Source organism: Dicentrarchus labrax, unplaced genomic scaffold (genome assembly GCF_905237075.1).
Source record: "Dicentrarchus labrax unplaced genomic scaffold, dlabrax2021, whole genome shotgun sequence".
NCBI lineage: Eukaryota > Metazoa > Chordata > Actinopteri > Moronidae > Dicentrarchus > Dicentrarchus labrax.
This window is the reverse complement of record NW_026136723.1, coordinates 16146591-16167884: the sequence shown is the minus strand read 5'-3', so window position 1 is coordinate 16167884 and position 21294 is coordinate 16146591. Positions and strand designations below refer to the sequence as shown.

General features: G+C 40.8%; 1 protein-coding gene across 2 annotated transcripts in view; it reads left to right on the top strand.

The window, feature by feature from the left end:
- fam91a1 (family with sequence similarity 91 member A1) overlaps positions 1–21294 on the top strand; it is a 22031-nt gene extending 737 nt beyond the window's left edge. Inside the window, exons 2-24 of one of the 2 annotated variants that reach the window (XM_051391124.1) lie at positions 830–914; positions 1628–1779; positions 3364–3421; positions 5411–5478; positions 5835–5948; positions 6430–6520; positions 7561–7623; positions 7911–8017; positions 8188–8226; positions 9950–10062; positions 10281–10390; positions 10843–10952; positions 11047–11133; positions 11272–11401; positions 13526–13674; positions 14312–14446; positions 15610–15723; positions 16002–16074; positions 16586–16732; positions 17198–17299; positions 17426–17549; positions 17666–17735; positions 18941–21294. In XM_051391124.1, the coding sequence (XP_051247084.1) occupies positions 830–914; positions 1628–1779; positions 3364–3421; positions 5411–5478; positions 5835–5948; positions 6430–6520; positions 7561–7623; positions 7911–8017; positions 8188–8226; positions 9950–10062; positions 10281–10390; positions 10843–10952; positions 11047–11133; positions 11272–11401; positions 13526–13674; positions 14312–14446; positions 15610–15723; positions 16002–16074; positions 16586–16732; positions 17198–17299; positions 17426–17549; positions 17666–17735; positions 18941–19126 (2427 nt within the window). In that variant the 3' untranslated portion in view covers positions 19127–21294. Of the gene's footprint in view, positions 1–829; positions 915–1627; positions 1780–3363; positions 3422–5410; positions 5479–5834; positions 5949–6429; positions 6521–7560; positions 7624–7910; positions 8018–8187; positions 8227–9949; positions 10063–10280; positions 10391–10839; positions 10953–11046; positions 11134–11271; positions 11402–13525; positions 13675–14311; positions 14447–15609; positions 15724–16001; positions 16075–16585; positions 16733–17197; positions 17300–17425; positions 17550–17665; positions 17736–18940 lie in introns of both variants that reach the window. The other variant, XM_051391123.1, reaches the window with a different exon arrangement.

Below are 21294 nucleotides of genomic sequence, written 5' to 3'. Positions count from 1 at the left end.
AATAGTCTGCGTGAATCCCTCCTCCTGCATACACGTTGTGTCATTACGCCAACATGTCGTGGTGGAGTGGAGGCGGGTGTTTGTACATACAGTAGCTTTGTGCTGATGTGTGTGCTGCCTGCACCCCTGTGCATCCTCACCAAAGACAGAACCAGAACCCCAGACCTGCAGGTGCCTCCAGACCCCTTCCTGTGCCTGTATGTCAACTGGTTTGTGCAAATATAATTAGAAAGTTTTTCTCTCCTGATGCAGACAAGATGTCAGTGTTGTTGTCCCTTAAATTGAAAATCTGTATTACTCACTCTTTGGATGTAAGTTCCAGATAATAGATGTTGCTGTGGCTCTGAAAACTGAGTCGCTGGCCTGCTGCGGCTGAATGAACTGATAACAAAAACAGTTAATTTAATAACACTGACAAATTGAATTTAATGTGCACTGGCCACATCATGGCCGATACCTGATCCCCCTAATGTGGTTGGTATTGTTGCTCGCACTGAATTCAGTTGGTGCATTCTTAGGAAATTAGTTTGTAAGTAGAACAATATCAAGAGCCTTAAGGTGGGACCTGCTTTATTACCTGAACTTAAAGACCTGTGTTGGTGCCTGTACCAAAATCTAGTTTTAAGACCTTCATTGTTTTAGTTTTTGTTGCATATTCCCAAACTGATGTGTTTGATTAAATTCCCACACAGTAAATTTGGGGCAAGGAAATCTTTCATCAAGTATAGAAGTGACATAGACAGTGGGAGGATAGATGGGAGGTAAGAGGGGTAGCTCAGGATAATCTTGCCATGGTCCTCACCTGTGTGCTGTGTCTTTTCCTCTGCAGAGTTTGGGGAACTCTCAGCGTGAGTATGAAAAGCATGTGCTGCTGTACAGCATCCGCAACCAGCTGCGATTCCGCAATAACCTAGGTGAGCTTTTTTGTTCCTCACACCAGTGCTAAACATACACCATGTGAAACACATCAAGATTTGGTGCAAGATTAAAAGACAAAGGCCAAACAAATCCTCTTGAATTTTATAGCTTAACAATAAGAGAATGTGTGTAAGTTTCTGGACTGGCCGAAAGTACCCTCAGTTTCCGGTTTATTGGGTACATTTAGCTAAAAGGAATGCAATCTAATACAACAGCCCTGCAATAAATCCTGCTGCCAGGATGGTTGGGTAAATCTCAATATTTTCACTGCGTTGGCTTTAGCTAGGTGTATCTAAAAAGTGGCAACTTAGTGTAAACTATAACTGCACCAGGGCTGGTCAGCTTGCAGACAAACATATTGTATCACAGGTACATTCCTGGAGTCACAGTAATACTTGATCTGTATGAACGAGTAAGATTGAGTGATATCGACTCTATTCTTAAGCAGGCTTGTCTTCAATGACCAAGAAAGTGGTTGTACTACCAGTTAAGTAATATGTATAATAGTCTCGAAATAGCTCTGTAATAATAAACACTTAATGTAATCAATTTTATTGCTTCCCTTGTGACCTTGTTGAGCTTGTCAGTACTCTCAATTTACCCTGGATTGATGTATACTGGTATAGATTTAGAATCAGTTAGTGTATGAACACTCACCCCTGGCTGTGACCTGACTGCTGTTTGTGTTTTTTTTATTTTTTATGAGCAGTGCGCCACGTGAGGAAGGATGAGCGCAAGTATTATGAGGAGCTCCTGAAGTACAGCCGGGAACACCTGATGCTGTACCCCTACCATCTGTCTGACATCATGGTGAAAGGCCTGCGAGTCACTCCTTTCTCATATTACATAGGAATCATGGAGGTGAGCAACTACTGCTGCATTGCACAACACAATAGGCGAGATGGGTGTCTGATGTTTCCTTTTATCAATAATCTCGGTAAGCAGCTTCTCATACACCTGAATACCTATCTGAAAAGCTCTGGCTGATTCACTAGCGTTTCTTCCCTCTAAGAAAACCCACGACAATAACGTGGTGATTTCATAACTTCATCTGCATCTCAACAATGAGCTGGATAAACTCAAAGGCACAGAGCGGGGAGCCTTATTGTGCTGTGGCAAAGATTCCCTAATTGGTTTGGAAACATCCAGTCGCTCTTAATTTAAATTGAACAATGTCTTCAATTTTAGCATCCCTGGAAACCGGTGCAGAAATGGCAGTTCCCAACTAAACAGGAAATCCAAGAGAACCTTTTATAATAAGAAGGATCCAAGCTTTTCACAACTCCCTGCCATCGTGTGTCATATGCTCTCTGTCACCTGGGTAATTGAAATGCACCATATTATATGGTACATCTAAATAGATTAACTGAAAAGGTATCCAATATTTCTTATATATACGTGCATCATTGGCTAGCATGAGTGAGCCATGCACTTGAACTTACATATCATTTGCATCTAAAAAAAAGAGGGAACATGTTAGAAGAGCATATGGCTCAATGTATTTCCTATGGTGAGAGACTTGGCATCAGTCAGGCACTAGGTGTCAGTCAGTGTCTAGTGAAGCCTCGTGTACCGGCTCAGGGAGACACAGAGGACTGATCCCAGGACAAACACGCCCAGAGAAAATCTTTGCTGTTTGCTCTGCAGTCAGTTTGGGCTTGGTCCGCATGACGGCTCCCTCTCACTGATAAAGCTCAGCGTGTTGTTTGAGGCTGGCACAGCCGGGCTCGCAGAGAACCAGTCACAGTCTGTCGGGAGACTTTGACCAGCCGGGTTCTCCTTGACTTCTGACACTCTCAATTAGATTACAAAGACTGAGCCCATGTGTTCACCTGGCTGGAAGTGCTGCTTTTGAAAAGTTATTCATACTACATAATAATAATATAATGTACAGATAATAATTATGATTTCTTCATGAAAGTGATGCACCTGTAATCTGTTGTGTTGCACTTGAAGCTGATTACTGATATATTCACCGCATTATTTCCCTGCATAACGCCCTCACATGTATTTCCATTACTTCACAGCCCCGTGTGTTTACATAGAGAGAGTGTGTGCAGATGCTAGCTGCCACATTTCATTCTTCCACATTTAGCATACTTCCCATTTCATCAGAAGTAAGACGCCGGTGTTCTCTTTCATGACATAACCTATAAACATGAATAAAGACGAAGCATTTAGTTTTCAGCTCACACGCTTTCCTATGCGTGCTAAACTAAACTGGACTGAGCTTTAATTGTGGCCACTAAATTGCCGAAGGCTATGTCATATTCTGATAATCCTTGTTAAGCACTTAATGAAAATGGGGAGTAGAAATTAGCACGGCCGCACAGATCTGCTAATCCTGTTATTAATCAGAGGCAGGGGGACATAGAAAGAGGGAGAGGAAAAATGAGTTTAATTCTTCTTTTTCTGTGTCCTTTCTTTTTTTTTTTGCACCTCCAGGATATCATGAACAGTGAGAAGAGTTACGACTCCTTGCCCAACTTCACTGCTGCTGACTGTGAGTTTTTTGTTTCTTTTTACCCACTTTTTCCTCCGCTTCTCTCCCACACTGTTCAAATGACATTACTGGGGTTCTGTAGCTCCCACTCCTGCTTTCTCTGCGTCTCTGGTCTGTCTTCGCTACTCTTGTTGTTAACAGGCTGTCAGTGTGTGAGGTGGTAGAACAGTCACAGTGAAAAGATGCAAGTTTTCAGGAAGCTTAGGGATTTAAATGAGGGTCATGAGGTCGCTGGAGGGGCGCTTTACACTTCAAGTTTTTCCACTTGTCAGAATCATCTGTTTTATTCTGTGTTTTATATCATTATAAAATTTATATCTTTGGGTTTTGGACTGTTGGTTGGACAAAACAAGCAATTTAAAGACGTCTCCTTCAGCTATTTTCCCTATCAATTGTGAAGATAATTGGCAGATTAATGTACTTAATGTAATGTTTTTTTCTGTTTTCTAACACAAATGACTATTTACTGCTTTGGTTCAATGTATGACATAAATCCAAAGTTTTCTAAATGTCATTTTAGGAAGTGGGGCTATTTTTTTGTGTTGACAAAGATGAAGATTGGCACCTGGATGCCAGCCTGTTGTGTAGCATATGTCTGTAACAGTGATTTTGATTTGCTTCTGTGTTGCAACACTGGAGGTATCATTTTTCTCAGAAAGCCCAATACTACTACTACCACTGCTACTACTAATCCCTCACTGGTTTTGATGGTTTATGAGAGAAATGGTTTTCCAAACTCACTGACAGGCATTACTAATAAGCATGAAATATTTCTTTGTATTTCTATATAATAATAGTAATTGCCAACTGGTTTTTGGATCGGCTTATATAAATCCCATTTCATGGTGAGTCAAAATTGCTTTAAAAAAAACAAAACGATACAAAACATTGCTTTTCCGATATGTTACTGAATCACTGAGGAGCTGTATTCCACAGAAATTATTGCAAAATCAGATTAAGATTGCATCAAAACTGAAAGTCAAGTGTACAGGCAGCTGTAGCATTCTTTGACTTTGCGCTGTCGAGTGAACTGGGCTTTGGCCTTGGCCTGTGAGTGACTGAGTCCTGGCAGTACAGGACCTTCATGCTGTGGAGGCAGAAGGCTGCCGGCAGGCTGCCGTGCTCGCAGGGGCCTCTCTCCTCTAATCTCCCTGGAGGAGCTTTGGAAGTGTGTCATGCAGAAGTGGGTGGATGGAGAGGCAGTGAGAGAGAGTTTTTACGTGGGCGGATATTTGTGTGTTGTGTCTGTGTCTAGGTGAAACGGCATGATAGGCGTGTAGGATTCTGCTGCGTTAGGAGGCAGAGATGATAACATCCCTCACTAGTCCTTGTGTTCATTGGCAGCGGTCCCAGCACATTTTGCTCTGTCCCCTTACAGGCCTGTACATCATGGGCTAGAGGAGGTGACAAGGTGGCATTCGGAGCCCCAAATCTTATACCTTTCTACTATTAAGTCCATAAAAATGTTGCTATATGGCCCATTTTCATTTCAGAATATATGTGTTTATTTGAATGCTCACTCTTTTTAGAATATCCTGTTTGTATATTAGTGGATGGATTAGTAGTGGTTTCGCGTGCGTGTGTGCGTGTGTGCGTGTGTGCGTGTGTGTGTGTGTGTGTGTGTGTGTGTGTGTGTGTGTGTGTGTGTGTGTGTGTGTGTGTAAGGGGATTGTCTCAGTGGGGGTGTGTAAGTATTTGTGTGGACATACTCCCTCAGCAGAGTTTGGATGAGTCACTTGTGAAGCTCCTTCTTTCTCCGGAGTAAAATGTTTACTTTACTTTGCTTCTTGCTGTAATTGTCTCTCCTTTTGTTCTTGTAAAGCCTCAGAGGCTGTAATTGAAAAATGCCAGAGACACTTTTGCAGCTGCAATACTTCCAGATTTATTTGCCATAATATTAATGTTCAGCGATTACAAGTTCATGGCCACTTACTGAGGAATGATTAACTAATACACATCAAAATTACTAACTTATTTCTCATCCAACAGGTCTGCGGCTGCTTGGTATCGGGAGAAACCAGTACATTGACCTGATGAACCAATGCAGGTCTTCCAAAGTAAGACATGTTTATAATAAAGCTGGTTTAAATGGTCTTTTATAGAACTTATAGATTTGTTCATGTTAGCACATTTAGTGGCAATACTGAATATTTAATATTTATCCAACTGCATCTCCCCCTGCTTGACTGGCCACCAACAAACTGCATAGCAATACTCAATATGCAGACACATGAATCAACTGTAATAGCCATAAAAGAACCCTGCAAGCTAAAACAAAAAATATTGCATATATTTGAAATGTATTTTTACACCATTGTCTTCAAAATGTTTTTGAGCACTTAACAGCCATCTATATCAGGCTTTAGTGACCATTTCACCTCACCTGCATCCCCGTCTGTTTCCCCCTTCTCAGAAATTCTTCCGCAGGAAGTCAGCGCGGGACCTGCTACCAGCCAAACCAGTGGAAATCTCTGTGGAGCCGTGGTGGGTGGCGCAGACAGGCTACATCACTGAGGATGACATCAGGGTGAGCTTTGCTTCTTCTTTTCCACTTTGGTGCGAGGAGAGAGGACAATGAGACATTCTTGTGTTGATGTACCGTATTTGATTTCTTTAATCTTTCATTTTATGGACATTATATGTGTCATTGATCTACAAGATAAGTGAGAGAATGACACCAAACTGTGGGATTTTTTTAACTTGAGCTTTCATTGAAATTCATACACATTACCCACCAAGCTACAATTGTTCATCCCATGAGCCCCTTCACTGCATGTGGAGAACTCACCTGACTAAAAATAAATACCTGCCAAGTTCCCAACAGGTCCCCATCCAAAAAAAGAAAAAAAAGAAACACTGGAAAACAGTCTAGGAATCCACATTGTTATAATATGCAAATGTATTCATCCTGCCAGAGACTGCACTACCACTGTTTTGACATCCATGGGAAAAAAACCCACATGTACAGTTATGCTTTAATGTTGTGTGTCTGTTGTGTATAATTACAGATCTGTTCTCCAGCAGAGAAGAAAGCCATTGATAAGATGATAGATTCTGGTCCTCAGCTGGCTGGATCAATGGAGTACAATGTGGTGTTAAGTGAGTATCTGCCACATGTTATGTTCTCATTTAAAACAACTGTAACTACATACATGTTAAAGAGTTCGGTCTAGACCTGCTCTATTTGAAAAGTGTCCTGAGATAACTTCTGTTATGAATTGGCGCTATACAAATAAAATTGAATTGAATTGAATTGAATTGAATTGAATTGAATCAAAGATTTAACAAATTATAATGTATTGTGTAATATTGTATACACCTTTTTTTCTAATTCTAGTCCTAATAAAAAAAACATTTACTATTGTAATACTGTGCCTATTGGGAAAGAACAGCCAAAATACATTTTTTATTTATTTACCTCTAGGAAATCTGTCCTCATCACGTATGTTAATTGAGGTGGACTGAAACACCAGTCCTAAATAAAATACCTTTAACGTCACACATGGGATTATGTGGATTTCCTCAGTCTTCCTTTTTCCCAAAGTGATCTCCTTTTGCATTTATGATCCTTGTGCAACAGCATCTTGAAATAGACTATTATTCAATATATTTGCTCTTATAATATTATTATTATTTAAAGTCTGCTGGTTTTATTGGTTTGACTTCTTGAACTAACACCTAAAGCTTTGCTTATAGGAATATAATAGTATATAATATGTGATTTTTATAGAAAATACAAGAAACGTGGAGGTTGATACTAATTGCAGTTTAAGGGCTCTTATCAGCGTCCTGGTGTGAATTTCAGAGATGAAGCACAGGGACTGAGGTTGTGTCCACGCAGTTTAAATGTTAATTAGAGAACAGTTCGACGGTGATGAACCTCTGCCTCTAGAGTGCTGGTGACTGAGTGGGAACAAATACAATTAAATACAGCAGACGCGGGACAATTGAATACAAGTAGCTGCTTAAATGAGGTTTGATTGGCTTGAATTTTTCCACCACTCTCATACATACATACGTACAATTTTCTGTTCTTCACAGAAGAAGTTCAATAACTAGGGAGTTTGTATTGTAAGATTTGTTTTTCTAAACGTGGTAGCAACAATGCTAAGTATTATTATTATGTTTTTGTGCACCAGGCTTGTACAACCGGGGATTCATCTACTTGGATGTTCCCATATCTGATGACAGCTGCATCGCAGGTACATCAGTGTGTCTGTGTGTCTGTGTGTGTGTGTGTGTGTGTGTGTGTGTGTTTAAACATCCTATTATTATCCTCCCCTGAGTGATTAAACACTGTATGTACCTAAAGTACAGCTGTGGGAACATAAACGAGCATTATGGGTAATGGACTCGCACTGATCAGAAACAAATGCCTAATAGTGTCATTACAGATATATGCAGTATTTAAAAAGAGGGCAGCGAAACAATATATTAAAAAAAACTATGTAAAAAAAATCATTTGTTCCTCTCCCTCTGTGCCTTTCAGTGCCCCCGCTGGAAGGCTTTGTCATGAACCGCGTCCAGGGCGATTACTTTGAAACACTTCTCTACAAAATCTTTGTGTCCATTGATGAGCAGACGAATGTTGCAGAGGTAGGCTTTAGAAATGTGTTTTATTGTGCTCGCCTGCTGTGCTCATTGAATGTAATATGACTGTGTGTGTGTGTATGTGCGTGTGTGTGTATTGATCAACTTCTCAACCGAGTCCTATTTCCCCCCCCCCCTCTCTCTCTCCTGATCCTTCCTCCCCATGTGCCTCTCAGCTGGCGAACGTGTTGGAGATTGACTTGGACTTAGTGAAGGTGGGTATCCACTTGCTGCAGAATGTGAGAGTCCAATTGTAATGTATAAACTAAAGAACTGTTTTTCACAAGAGGAAGGGAAAAAAATGGTAGATCTAGAGAATGTGGCCCTGCTCTCAAAATTGACACTGACAAAACGGGGAGGTAATTTTCTCTGGCTCCACTGTGATTTTGAAGACATTCTGAGACATGCTTGTTGTCTCTCTGTATGCTTTCAGAACCGCAGTGTAACTGTGTAAAGAAATAACAACCTGTTGTGTTTTTTGCTAATTTATGATTTTGAGTCAAATATTAAGATTTAAGTTTGGTATCAAATCGGAGAGATTAAAACCATTTTTCAGTAATATTTGCTCCCGGCTCCTTTGAGTTGGCCTTCCAAAGGTATGCTGTTATTAAATTTGGGTTCTGGTTTGTTGTTGCAAAACTTATATTATCTCATTTTATTACAGTAGTTCATTGGCATTGCTGTCTGGTATGCAAATCAGTGAGAGAGGCAAGGATATTATGTAGCTTAGAATGTAGATATTTCTGCACAATTTGGCTGTTTCATTCTGCATTTATATTCACGTAGACGTACACCTGAGAGGTAGACTGTGAAACACACACACACAAAAGACTACCAGAGGGCTGAGCAGTGCCATTCCAGTTGAATTGGTGCTCGAGTTTGACCCAGTTTCCCCGAGTTTCCTATTCACTCGCTATCAGACACGGAGCCAAACTCCCTCTCAGTGTTATGACCTGCAGCGTGAAGAGCTGAACTCGCCCTGTCCCTCTGTCTCATCTCATTCTCACCGCTGAAAAGCGGCACTCATGAGAAGTGGTTGAAGGCAGCGGTTGCAGCGATTCTCCAGGAGAAAACCCTGTAACTTCAGAGACGATTGAGATGTCTGAGAGGTCTCCTTTGTGCAGAACTTTTCCCATCTGACTTGAGTTTAACTTTCTCTTGTGTAATGAGTACCTCATGGTCTGAGACATGTGAAAAAAAAATCCTTGCTGTGCTTCTTTTGATATGATAAGAGGGTGGCTAAGGGTTGACCTCAGCTTGCACTGGGGCATTAAGGCATAGAAAGCAATCAAGCCCACTATACTTGACTGAGGTGGCCTGTTCAAGATTAACTGGCAAAGCAAGTTGATGACTGTATAAAATAAGGAAATAATGAAAAAGCCAGCCAACTGTTTAGTGGAAAGTACACAGTGTTACCTTTTTATATTGCCTTTTTTATTGTTGGTCTTGAGAGAAAAAGAGTATTGAGGTAGTTTTTAAGCTCCTTTAGCCTGCCACAAGTCAACATTGATGTCTGTGGTACAGAAGCAATCTTCTTATAACCTTTTTTTTTTGGTCTGCACATTCATCCGTCCTTCACATTGTATAGATAGTGCTGAAATGGTCAACCTTTTGCACAATACAGTGAATCTTTTGTGTTCTCCTCGAGTCCTGGAAGCAGGTAAAATGGCTGTTTTATTGCAGTGTGAAATATTAAGAGAGTAGTTAAATAAAATAATATTCTAATGTCTGTTCATACCTGACTAAAATGTAGTTATTTTCACTGCAGAGTAGTATGGAGTTCTTCATTGCTCTTTTTCATTGTCTGTCCCCACCTAAAGTCTAACTCACCAACTAAAGGTCCAGGAGGGTGACATATGATATTTAACAGTGATCAGACTAACGCTATCAGAAATGGATCAAATGTTATCTGACTGTGTTTTTACTGCGTTTTATCAGAATGCCGTTTCTATGTACTGTCGCCTTGGCTTCGCTGTAAAGAAAGGTCATGTGTTCAACTCAGACCAGCTCCATCCCACCTGGAAGAACGCCCCGTCTGTCAACAGACTCAAGTATGTGCTGGCTTTGCATCCTGGAATGGCTGTGGTGCCTTGTGTTGAACCATGTTTGTCCCATTAACTTGCATCATTTTACATTTTTAGACAAAATCTCTAAATGTTGAAATATTCAAATGATCTCATCTTCAGATCTTAATAAACCACCACACTTGGTTTGATTGTGATGGTGGTCCTCTTTCATTCAATCACTGTGACTTCGCCCTTTGTGTTAGGAGCACCATGGATCCTCAGAAGATGCTGCTGTCCTGGGAGCAGGGCAGTCCTGTCATGGAGGGAGGCTCCTCAGCCACTGACACCGACACTACTAGTCTGGAAGACCAAGGTCTGACTGGTCACACACATATACACAAACTGCTGTGTATGCAGATACATACACATCCTGATGTATGCACACAAAGCACTTTGTGAACATGACTTCAGAAGTTTTGAAGCAGCGGTGCTAATTAATCCCTAAGAAAGCTCAGTCGTGCTTCTGAAAGTTATTCTCACATTAATAAGTGTTTGTCTGAAATGGTCTCATTTTTGGTCTAATTTTAACTTTGTTATGCATTGTTGCTCAGTCTAACAAATTGCATATTAACAAAGTGGTTGTTCATCAGCCACATTTACATGTTAATCAATGAAAATAAAGAAATTAGAGAAAGAGACGTGGTTTGGGTTGGTCCTTGTAAACACATGTCATTTTGAGAAAATCTCAAGCTCATATCCTCAATTAAAGAATTATGCAGTTGTGCTATTACATTAATTAATGTGTCTGTAATGTTTCTGTAGCAGACACAGCCAGCGTAAGCAGCCTGAGCATCCCAGCCGCACCCACAAAGAGGATTGCCTTCCTCTTTGACTCCACCCTTACAGCCTTCCTCATGATGGGCAACCTGTCTCCGGTTAGTGACTGCACGTGAACACACAGACAGAAGTCTTTTCATCACAATAAAAATGGACATTGACTCGATTCCTCTGTTTTCGTTCTTCTGTCAGAACCTGAAGAGTCATGCAGTGACCATGTTTGAGGTGGGTAAGCTGTCCGATGAGACTCTCGACAGCTTCCTGGCTGAGTTGGAGAAGGTGAGACTTTACTGGTGTGTTTAGTAAAGCATCTCTCATGAAACACTAGAGGTTACTAAATCGATGTAGCAAAACATTTATAGCTCGATGTGTACATGTTCACAACACTCTAACTTATTTCCTGGTTTCTGTCTCCAGGTGGAGAGCACAGCAGAGGGCGAGGCCCAGCGTTACTTTGACCACGCTTTGACCCTGAAAAATACCATCCTTTTCCTGCGCTACAACAAAGAACTCACTCAGGACCAGGGACCTGATATCCCAAATATAGGTAATTGTACAGTTATACCCTATTTGTTATCCGCTTTATGGGTAACTGCATGCAATATCCAGACATTATACACCTGTATATGTTTATAAATTTGGTAAATGGACAGCTTACAGCTTGTTTTTGTGTATTCTTACACAGCTGGCATGCTGACTTTGGTTTTAAGTTTGTTCCTAGCCTCAACTGAAAGCTAGTAGAATAGAAACTCATGTTTTTGATGATGATATGTTATTTTCTGCACATAGTTCCCTCTGTGCTTCATCTGTGTTGTTTTGTAGTTTGGTTTCTGCCAACAGTTGACATTATCTGTGATAAAGATGCAGTAGACATTTTGTAATCACTTTCAAAACTGCACATAGTCCATCAGACAGAAAGTGAGAGCTGGGAGGTGGTGGTGCAGAGTGGATGTGGTTGAAGTTGAGTATGTGTGTCAATGTGTGTATGATTCAAAGCACAACACAAATGGCTCATTATTTCCAGTGAAAAACAGAAATGTATCTATTGATGTAAGTAATAAATATTTATGTGAAATAAAAAGAGGTAAAAAAAAGAGTAATGCAAAAATCTGGGTAAAGATGAGTGTTAACTGAGGCTAATGTTCAGCAAATCAGCAGCTCTTTTACAGTTACTTTTCATCTTCACTCTATTATTGAGAAGAAATTACCACAGTTGGGGCAAATAACTACTTGTAACTGACTCCCATGCAACTACTTAAACTTAGAAAATAAATAACTAATGCAGCATTTAAAAGTTATTTTCATGTTAATGTTCTGGAAAACTATTATTACTAAACTAATTATGCTGCTTTTGGCAAATGTTTGCGTAACTCTCGGCTGTCTGTTTCACCCCTCACCTCTGTTTGAGTAGTTCTTCTTGAATGTGGTCACATATTTCTGGATTCACAGGCATACAATGAGAGTGAAGCTGTATTGTTCTACTTGTGACTCTAGGGGGAGCAACAGAGTGAGTCCTCCAAAGACAGCACTTGCCATGTAGCTACTGTTGTGCCACCAGATGCTGTTTGTTTGCTTTGGCTGCGTGCCTCACTTCTGATTGTCTTATCTCTCAGTCCTCTTCAGCTGCTGCTCCAGGCGTCTGCTGAGGAGCGAGCACTGAAAGCCTGCTGTTGGAAGCTAAACTAAGCCCTCAATGATACAAGAGTCTAGCAATGATCCTGATGATTGTTCATTTAGGAAGTGGGGAAAATTTCTCCTGCCAACAAATACCTCAACAGACTAGACTCATCTTTGCTGCAACTCTTGCTGCTCGACATAGCAATAGAAAGCTGAATTCTGATTGACAGCATAGAGGCTAGGGACATGAGACAGCATCAGGCTCTTAGAGAGTGAATGGCAGACAAAAACCAACATCCAATCCTCCTTTAGACAATAAAGTGTGAAACATCATTCCTGTTGCTTATTGTAACTGACTTTTGTAAGGCATTATTTATGTTCAGTTCTTTAAGTTACATTTGCCTCTGCCAAACTCGACTCTCATACTGATTTATCTGTTAATTATCTCAGGAGTTCATAGACACCTCTTGTCTCTTAGATTTATATTTAGGTAACTATTAAATCCAACAATGTCAAAGTGATGCTTGTGTCCTTCTGAGAGTCACCTCGAAAAGAGAGCACACTTCTTAACACCACGGCCAGAAAGAAAGAAAGAAAGAAAGAAAGGAAATCTTTACTGTGCATTCCAATGTGAGCCACTGCCCTTCAACCTACTTTACTGTCTGATTAATCCACACTTGGCAGATGAACTTCCAGGAGCTTTATTTGTCCTTATTCGTCTGCTTCTTTTCATTTAAAGGAATAGTTTGTTATTTTTGCTTATTTGCTTTATTGCTTAGAGTTAGATAAGAAGATTAATACCACTCTCATATTTGTGTATTTAAATTTAAAGTAAGCCTGCAGCCAGCAGCTGATTAATTTAGCTTAGCATAAAGACTTGAAACGGGGGAAACAGCTAGCCAAAATGTTGTACTGTTGCTTCAACACACCTATTTTATTCATGCAGAAACAAGAATGCAAACTGCATGCATACACCTAATCACTCGGACTTGGCTTCCACCTTATTCTGTACAGAATTTGTGACTCTTCCTTATTTACTTATTTTCCCAACTAGGTTTCCCCTTGGACATGCTGCGCTGTGAGAGCCTGCTGGGTCTGGACCAGGCCACCTGCAGCCGTGTCCTCAACAAGAACTACAAGCTGCTGGTCTCAATGGCGCCGCTAAGCAACGAGATCAGACCCATCAGCAGCTGCACGCCTCAGGTATGACACCTGGAGGGAGGGAGAGCTGAGGGGATACTATGTGGCATGCAGGGTTGTTGGATCAAATGTTGGTTAGCGTTTGTGTTTTTTTTGACAGTCTGTGTGTGTATGTGTGCTCTGTTTGGTTGTATTTGCCCTCTTGCTGTGTGTACACACTTGTGTGCCTGCGGTGATTTGTGACTGTGTGAGCATGCTTTGTGGGCGCTCAGCCTGCAGTTGCCCCCAACAACAAAACTACACAAAGAGAGCGAGGGAGAGGAAGGGAGGCGAGGCTCATGAGTAATTCCTCTGCCTGGCCACAGTCCAGCTTTCTAGCTGAGCTCGGAGAGAAAGAGGGAAAGAAGTTAAACTCTTGTTGTGCCATTCACGCTGCTGTTTATTCTCACACTGCTGGGACTCGGCGAAGTGGAAGTCACTGAATTCTTTTCTTTGTTTTATGCTCACATCTCTAATAGCAGCTTCAATTTCTGCTTCTCTGACAAAAGAACAACACAGACACAATTATTCTCCTTTGTCTCTGTTACTTTTTTGTTCATTTGAAATGTTTATGTAAGAAATAAAATGGGGAAACGATGTCTGAGGATGTTGTTCTCTCCTGTACACTTATGTATGTCTCCATGTTTGTTTCTCCCTGCAGCACATTGGCCCAGCCATCCCCGAGGTGAGCTCCATCTGGTTCAAGCTGTACCTGTACCATGTGACCGGCCAAGGCCCGCCGTCTCTGCTGCTCTCCAAAGGCTCCAGGCTCCGCAAACTGCCGGACATATTCCAGGTTAGCCAAAACTAATAATTAATCAAGTGTAGGTACACGGTTGAGTAAGTAAATGTATGCCGGTACGGATACGGTACAAGCAAAAGAAACATTGTTGAAGTCAGATAAGAAAAGCCCCCATGTTTGACAAGACAAACAATAGTTTGAGCCAAATCAAAGATGAGATTGGACGCTTTCTTCTTCCTCTTTGACACCTACCCTTTTTTAAATTTGACCTTGCCGTTTCAGTTGGAGGAATAAGTAATGAGAGCACTGGAGGTAAAATTCAAGGGCGTCCCCCTTCGTCAACCTTCATTTCGGAACAAAGCATCTGGTGCATCGCAGTCACAGTTGTACCATGCCGTGCACCTGAATTTTCCTCCTCCAAGGCTTCCTAGTGGTCTTGGAATTTTTTAACTATCCTGGGAATGAGACAGGGGGACAAAGGAGAATTTGATGCTGTAAATTCTCATGGGAGGACAGCTAATATCATGCAAATGGGTCACTTACATAGCAGCATGTATTTTTCTACTTGTTGTCTATGCCTGAGTTTATTCACCATGAACTGTAGTAACACACAGTTTACTCCTTCACTGCATTTAGAGCTGAAAATAATAAACAACACGGAAAAGAATAACACCTTAATTTCATGGAGAAACTCTGACTCAGGGAAAAACATGCACAAATCATGGCATGTAAATTCAGCAGCAGGATTGGAGGTTTAATTATTTGAATCAGTTAACATTTGGTGTAGCAGAACGTCGACAAGTTGACATGTCAGTAAGAACGGAAGAGTGATGTTTACTTTCCTTCAGCTTACTTCCTAGATGAAACCACTGGTACTTTAAATAGCACTTGTGAGATTATGCATTGCATGTAGAAACGTAGAAATGTCATTACTGTTGTAGAGGATAGAGATACTTAAACATGTCTTTTTACTTGTGCGAGCTTATCCTTTCTTTTGCTCTTATTCTCTGTTATTCCCGCTACCTTCAGTCAAGACTCTCTATTATGTAAAATGCATTCTTATTATTATTCATCATTACTCAGTATGGTGAGTAATGAGCTGTTAGAGGAAAATGTCCTCCCATGATGCTTCACACCATCATACCACAGTCCTGATGATTTCACTGATTAGCTGTGGAAGGATCCTTTGTTGACCTGTTTGTCCTTCCTCTGTCCAGGTCTACGACAGGTTGTTGATCACCTCCTGGGGTCACGACCCTGGAGTCGTCCCTACGTCTAACGTGCTGACCATGCTCAACGACGCCCTCACACACTCTGCTGTACTAATCCAGGTGAACACACACACGCACACAAGCCCCAATTTTACAATGAGGTTGTTTCAGAACACTGCATCCACTAGTGTTATGTATCTACTCTTTGTGTGTTGTCACTGATAACAGATTTGGTACCATGTCTCACAGTGTGGATATATAAACTGCTGTGTGTGTGTGTGTGTGTGTGTGTGTGTGTGTGTGTGTGTGTGTGTGTGTGTGTGTGTGTGTGTGTGTGTGTGTGTGTGTGTGTGTGTGTGTGTGTGTGTGTGTGTGTGTGTGTGTGTGTGTGCCTTCAGGGTCATGGTATGCATGGCCATGGAGAAACAGTTCACATCCCGTTCCCCTTTGATGAGGAAGATCTGAAAGCAGGTGAGTTATTATTATATTATATATATTGACATTATACAGCCTATTTGTTATGTTGACACAGCTGTCAATGTAAGGAAGAATAATTCAGCCTTCATGCTGCTTTTATTTTATTTGCAACGTCTTTTGAGAAACATTATGTTACTGAACGGGATTAAATTATTAACTGATAATATTATAATCATACACTAATAATATCAATATCAGTATATTGTCACTGCTATATTGCGTTTGAATGATTAACATGACCTCAGTCAAGCTGCTGTCGATTCAGTTTTTGGCTTTGAGGGTTTTAAGTCGTCAAACGTCAGAAGGATTTGAATCCTCTGAAATCCACTTAAGACTAACACTGAAGTCTCATCCCCTTAAATACATTTGCTTTCAGAATATTCTGTCCTCTGGAGAAACATGTTTTAATGAATGCCACGATATGCAGATATTAATAGAGGTGTGTATGTGCTGTACTTGAAGCATCACTCCCGTCGTTTGTGTTGTCGCTGTCCTCCTTGTGCAGAGTTCTCCTACTCCAACATGTGTACGCACAAGGCGCTGCAGAAGCTGAAGGAGCAAGTGGACCTGGAGCACCAGTGTGGCTACATCACCATGCTCAACTCCAACAACAGGCACCGTCGCAGGGCCAGCGACAGTACTGAGTGCAGAGGTAGGGCCGCTAATGCAAATGTGTGTGCGTGAGCATTTGAGAGACCCGGCATATAGTTGAATTAGTAACAATGTCCTTGCATCTGATGGCCATTGGCACTGATGGTGCAAATTAGATAAAGATTGCTCACAGTCCAGTTTAATTATACTGTTTGTCTGCATAATTGGGTCCCTTATCGTGATAGCCTTTGCTAATGGACGTGGATCGAACAGCATTAGCCTTTACTTTGAGATTTACTGATTGAATCTTGCTGATGTAAGTGATCACAGATTTTGTTTGACATAGATATTCATGTACATAACAGTGTCCAGTTCATGGCAAGTCATAGTTATTCAGCAAAAAGGAAGTTATTTCAGAAGTTTAATGAAACTTCTTAACTGAGGGGCATTCAAGCTGTAATCTAGCTGTGATCAGTTTCCCAGAAACAAGCTTAATGCTGATGGAGATTTGGTACTTTTCTTCAAGGTGACACTCATCTAGGTGGAGGCCTGGAGACCAACGGCAGCACTGAGTCCTTTGAGCTTGTGACAGACGAAAACAACGGGGAAGGCAAAGCAAAGACAGAAAGTAGGTCTACTTTTTATCTTGAAGTAACTTTGAGAAAGTTGGAAAAGACGACAAAGATGGTAAATTGTGACAAAGGTTCCCGTGTTAATGCTATGTGTCTCATGTTGTAATGCATGTTTCTTTCAGGCCTTTCATCTGAAGATGAATGGGTCCCTCTTGAACTGTGCTTCGGCATGCCCCTCTTCAGCTCCGAGCTCAACCGCAAAGTGTGTCGAAAAATCGCCTCGCACAAACTGTGCAGCAACGAAAGGTAAAAAAAACAAAAAAATACCCAGCATCCTCAAAAATGTCATTTTTGTTTAAAACATTGAGAAAAGATGTGTGTGGCGGCTCTCAACTTTAGCTTTATTGTTTCGTTTTTTTCAGCCTTCAAGAGCTACTTCACTCAAGCCGAAAGCTGTCGCTGAAGGTGTTGAGCTTCGTTCAGTCATTCCAGGTAAAAACACTTCTGTTTCTTCATGTCGCCACCTGTGAATACTCACAGAAAATAAAATAAATAACAGTGTCGAGTGAAAATATCAGCCATCAGGACGTTAATCTTACAGATTGAGTCAAGAACGAGACTAATGATGATTAATTATTTATAAATATATTTAATAGAGTGAATCTAATTTTGATACAACAGTACAGTACTGTGTCGTGTAGCTTTTACAGAATTTGGGGTTTTTAGTCACAGTGTGAGGTACACAGTGGGTTATCTTAAGATATTCAAGCCATGAATTTGAGTAAGGACTGTTTCACATGAAAAAACAATATAATTAAATCTTTCATTTGGAAAAACAGGCTAAAAGACCACATATGAACAGCACTAAATTGTGTTTTGGATCTTGAGATAATGAGATAATTAAGTCATGATTTTGATATAATAGGTTTTAAACAATTATCAGGAACCGTGACTACTCCTGTCAGCAATTTCATTAAAACCTTTTGTTTTGGTTTGGTTAAATAATAAAGTATTCTTTCACCAATCAGTTTGTATTTATTTAGAAGGCATCTTAATAAATGAGTCATACCCATAAAGATGTTGTTCTCATGAAGTGACCCACCGCCAGTTTAAGAATAGACTTCTAACTGAAGGCAAATATAGTGGCCAAAGTGTTTTATTTTATTGAAAGATGCAAGACAAAGCATTAACATACCAAATGTGAAGTTCTATGTATTGTACTTGTCGAAACCAAAGAAAGAAACAAACAAAAACAAAATTATCATAGTTGAAATTGAGTGCAGTAACATGAGTTGTGTGAGAAATGGGTTGAGATAAAAATGAGGTATTGTTTTGATTTAGAAATGTTTCGGTGTGTGAGGGTGAAGGGGAGGAAAAAAAAGAAAACAAGATTTGAGAGAAAAACAATCTAATAGAAATTGGAAGAGCATGGTGAACATGTAGTTCTAGTTCAAAATGTGAACATCTTGTCTCTCCTGTGTGCTGTCTGCCCATGCCACAGACCTCACTGATGTAACTGAGCCTCTTGACCCTGTCTGCATATTTTATACACAAATTCTCAGGCATGATTTAGACTTTGAAAGTTTTCTAAAATGATCATTCTGCCTAGCCTTTACTCACTTTTGTATCCTTGTCCCACATATCTCATCCGCTCTTCCTGGTGTTCTGATCTGTGACATTTGCCCCTGTGTTGGCAGGACGGCGTCCAGCCCTCTGACCTAGACAGCGGCGTGTCAAACCCTCTCAGTCAGCCCCCGGCGGAGTCCGGTGTCCCCCTGCCCGCCCTCAACCTCCTCTTCAAGGACGGGCAGCTGAAGGAGTGGAGCGGGCGGGCCCCTCCTCCTCTGGACATCTCAGCGCTGCAGAAGGACCAACCCACATAAGCCCCTCAAAACTTCCAGATTTGAGGAAATTCTTATCCGAGGTTCAAACCCTGCATCGTCACCACAAGGAAACACTGTCATTAAATAAGCCTCGCCCTCTTGTCCATCAGCATCCACTCATGGGAAAAATTAGCCCCGCCAGCACTTTGTCATTTACCTACTGTATGAGGAATCATCCTTCTGACAGTGTTGCCAACACTAGTTCAAACCCCCCCCCCGCTGTTCCCCTCTGTGATTCCTCGTATTCGTAGCAAGGCAGTGTTATCTGTTGGAGTGGTGCTATTATCACATTATATAACAGTGGTGCAGGTAAACGGCATTTAACCTGGAACACCATTTAACTGGAAACACAAGCGCTGTTCTCCACTGACTAGCCCCCCGCCCAGCCCTTCAAATCAATGGATGTTGTGTGATCCTTGAGAGCGGAGTGTAAAGTGGTTGATATTGTTTAGATGTTCTAAAAAAAACGACCCACAAAATAAAGTGTTGAACAGACTTCTTCAGGAATCATTTGACAATATGCATAATCTAGGACCAAGTCTTTGGACTGGAGTCCAGACCCCGCTGCCTCCCTCTGTTGTCTCATGTTAAGTGATCTGATGCATGATACCGTTGCACAACTCGTACCATTAAAAAAAAAAAAAACTTTCCTCTTTACTTGTAATCAATATTGGGGACATTTATTATTTGCACTGTGCAGGATTTCTTCAAACCTGTGGATGAAGTAATGTCATGTAATTTTTATGTTAGATCTGTTGTAGTGCGCATATGATTTTAGAGCTCACGTTTACCATGAGAAAGTGTTTCCTCCTGGAAGGGTTAGGAATTGACTGGGCATCATCCTTCGTTATCATTCTTTCTCAGTACAAGCGTACACCAAAGACCATTTTCTTTTCCTGTATAAAGATTATTTTTTTTTAAATCTTTAATCTGTTGTACTGTCTTTCCTTTTATTTTGCTGCCTTATCACTGTCAGCCAATCAAACGCTACCAGGTCGTTGATCAAATCTCTGGATTTGATTTGCTTATGTTTAGTTTTTTTTCGGTTTGTTTACCTTTTTGTTTAGATTTTACAAATGATGATTTCAGATGATTCATGTGCATTTCTGTATATAACCAATAAAAGCAACAACATTGGGTCACAATACCAACCCTTACCCCTGTTCAAGAATTTGATAAGATTAACCAAGTGTACCTAATTGCATAGAACGAGAACAGTCAGGTCTGTGTGTTTGACCCAGGCCTGTCGCCACTGTTGCCTGCCAGTATCTCTCCTTGGACTGACTCCAGTTTGTGTGCAGTGCAGTGCACTCTTGGCCAGCCACCATATTCTCCATGGGATTCTGTTTACACCATGTTCTAAAAAATGGGGTTTGTAGTGTAGAGAGGAGACGGCTGCCTCAGACCCTGGGGATGGAAATGCTAATGCTTTGCCCAGCGTCTCAGAGATGTGATGGCCCAAAAAGTGTGTGAAGTCTGTCATGAATTTTCAGCGTGGCTCCAAGAATACTCGCTATTGCACTTAGAATGATAACCCATTTTGTTGAGTTTTTCTTTTCTTTTTTTTTTTTGAAGGAATCTGCCTTCTGCAGTTTTTGACCCACTTGTGGTTGTTGTTTCTAATAACGTGATGCTGAAATAGACAAAAAAAAAAAAAAAAACTAACATGAGGTCCCGTTGAAGCATGATGACTGTGTAGAACTGTTGTGTGTATGTTGTGTATGCGTGCGTATTGTACACCTCACTCTTGGTGTGTTTTCATACACACCCTTTCACAATAAGAACCCCCCCCCCTTCTCCAATCCTGCCTGCCTATTATCTAGTTGCAGTACTCGGCCATCCTAGATATACCCCATCCTCTTCCAGAGATACATCCACCACAGTGTTTAAAAAAAAAATGCTAGTTTTATATGTCAGCCTATATTTTAGGAAATCTTTGTTGTAGCTTGTTTAATGGGACTGTGAATATCATTGACTGAGTTAATAATGATGCTCTTGTAATTAAATGGGTTAAAAAAAAGAAGAAAGTGACATTCCTTCAACATGCTCTTCCTCCATCGTTGCTCCATCTCCCCTCTGCTCCAGATACATATTATTATTACAAATAAATATGTAAAAAGTATATAAAAATATAAATAAATATGTAATAACTTTTTCCTCCCTGAAAA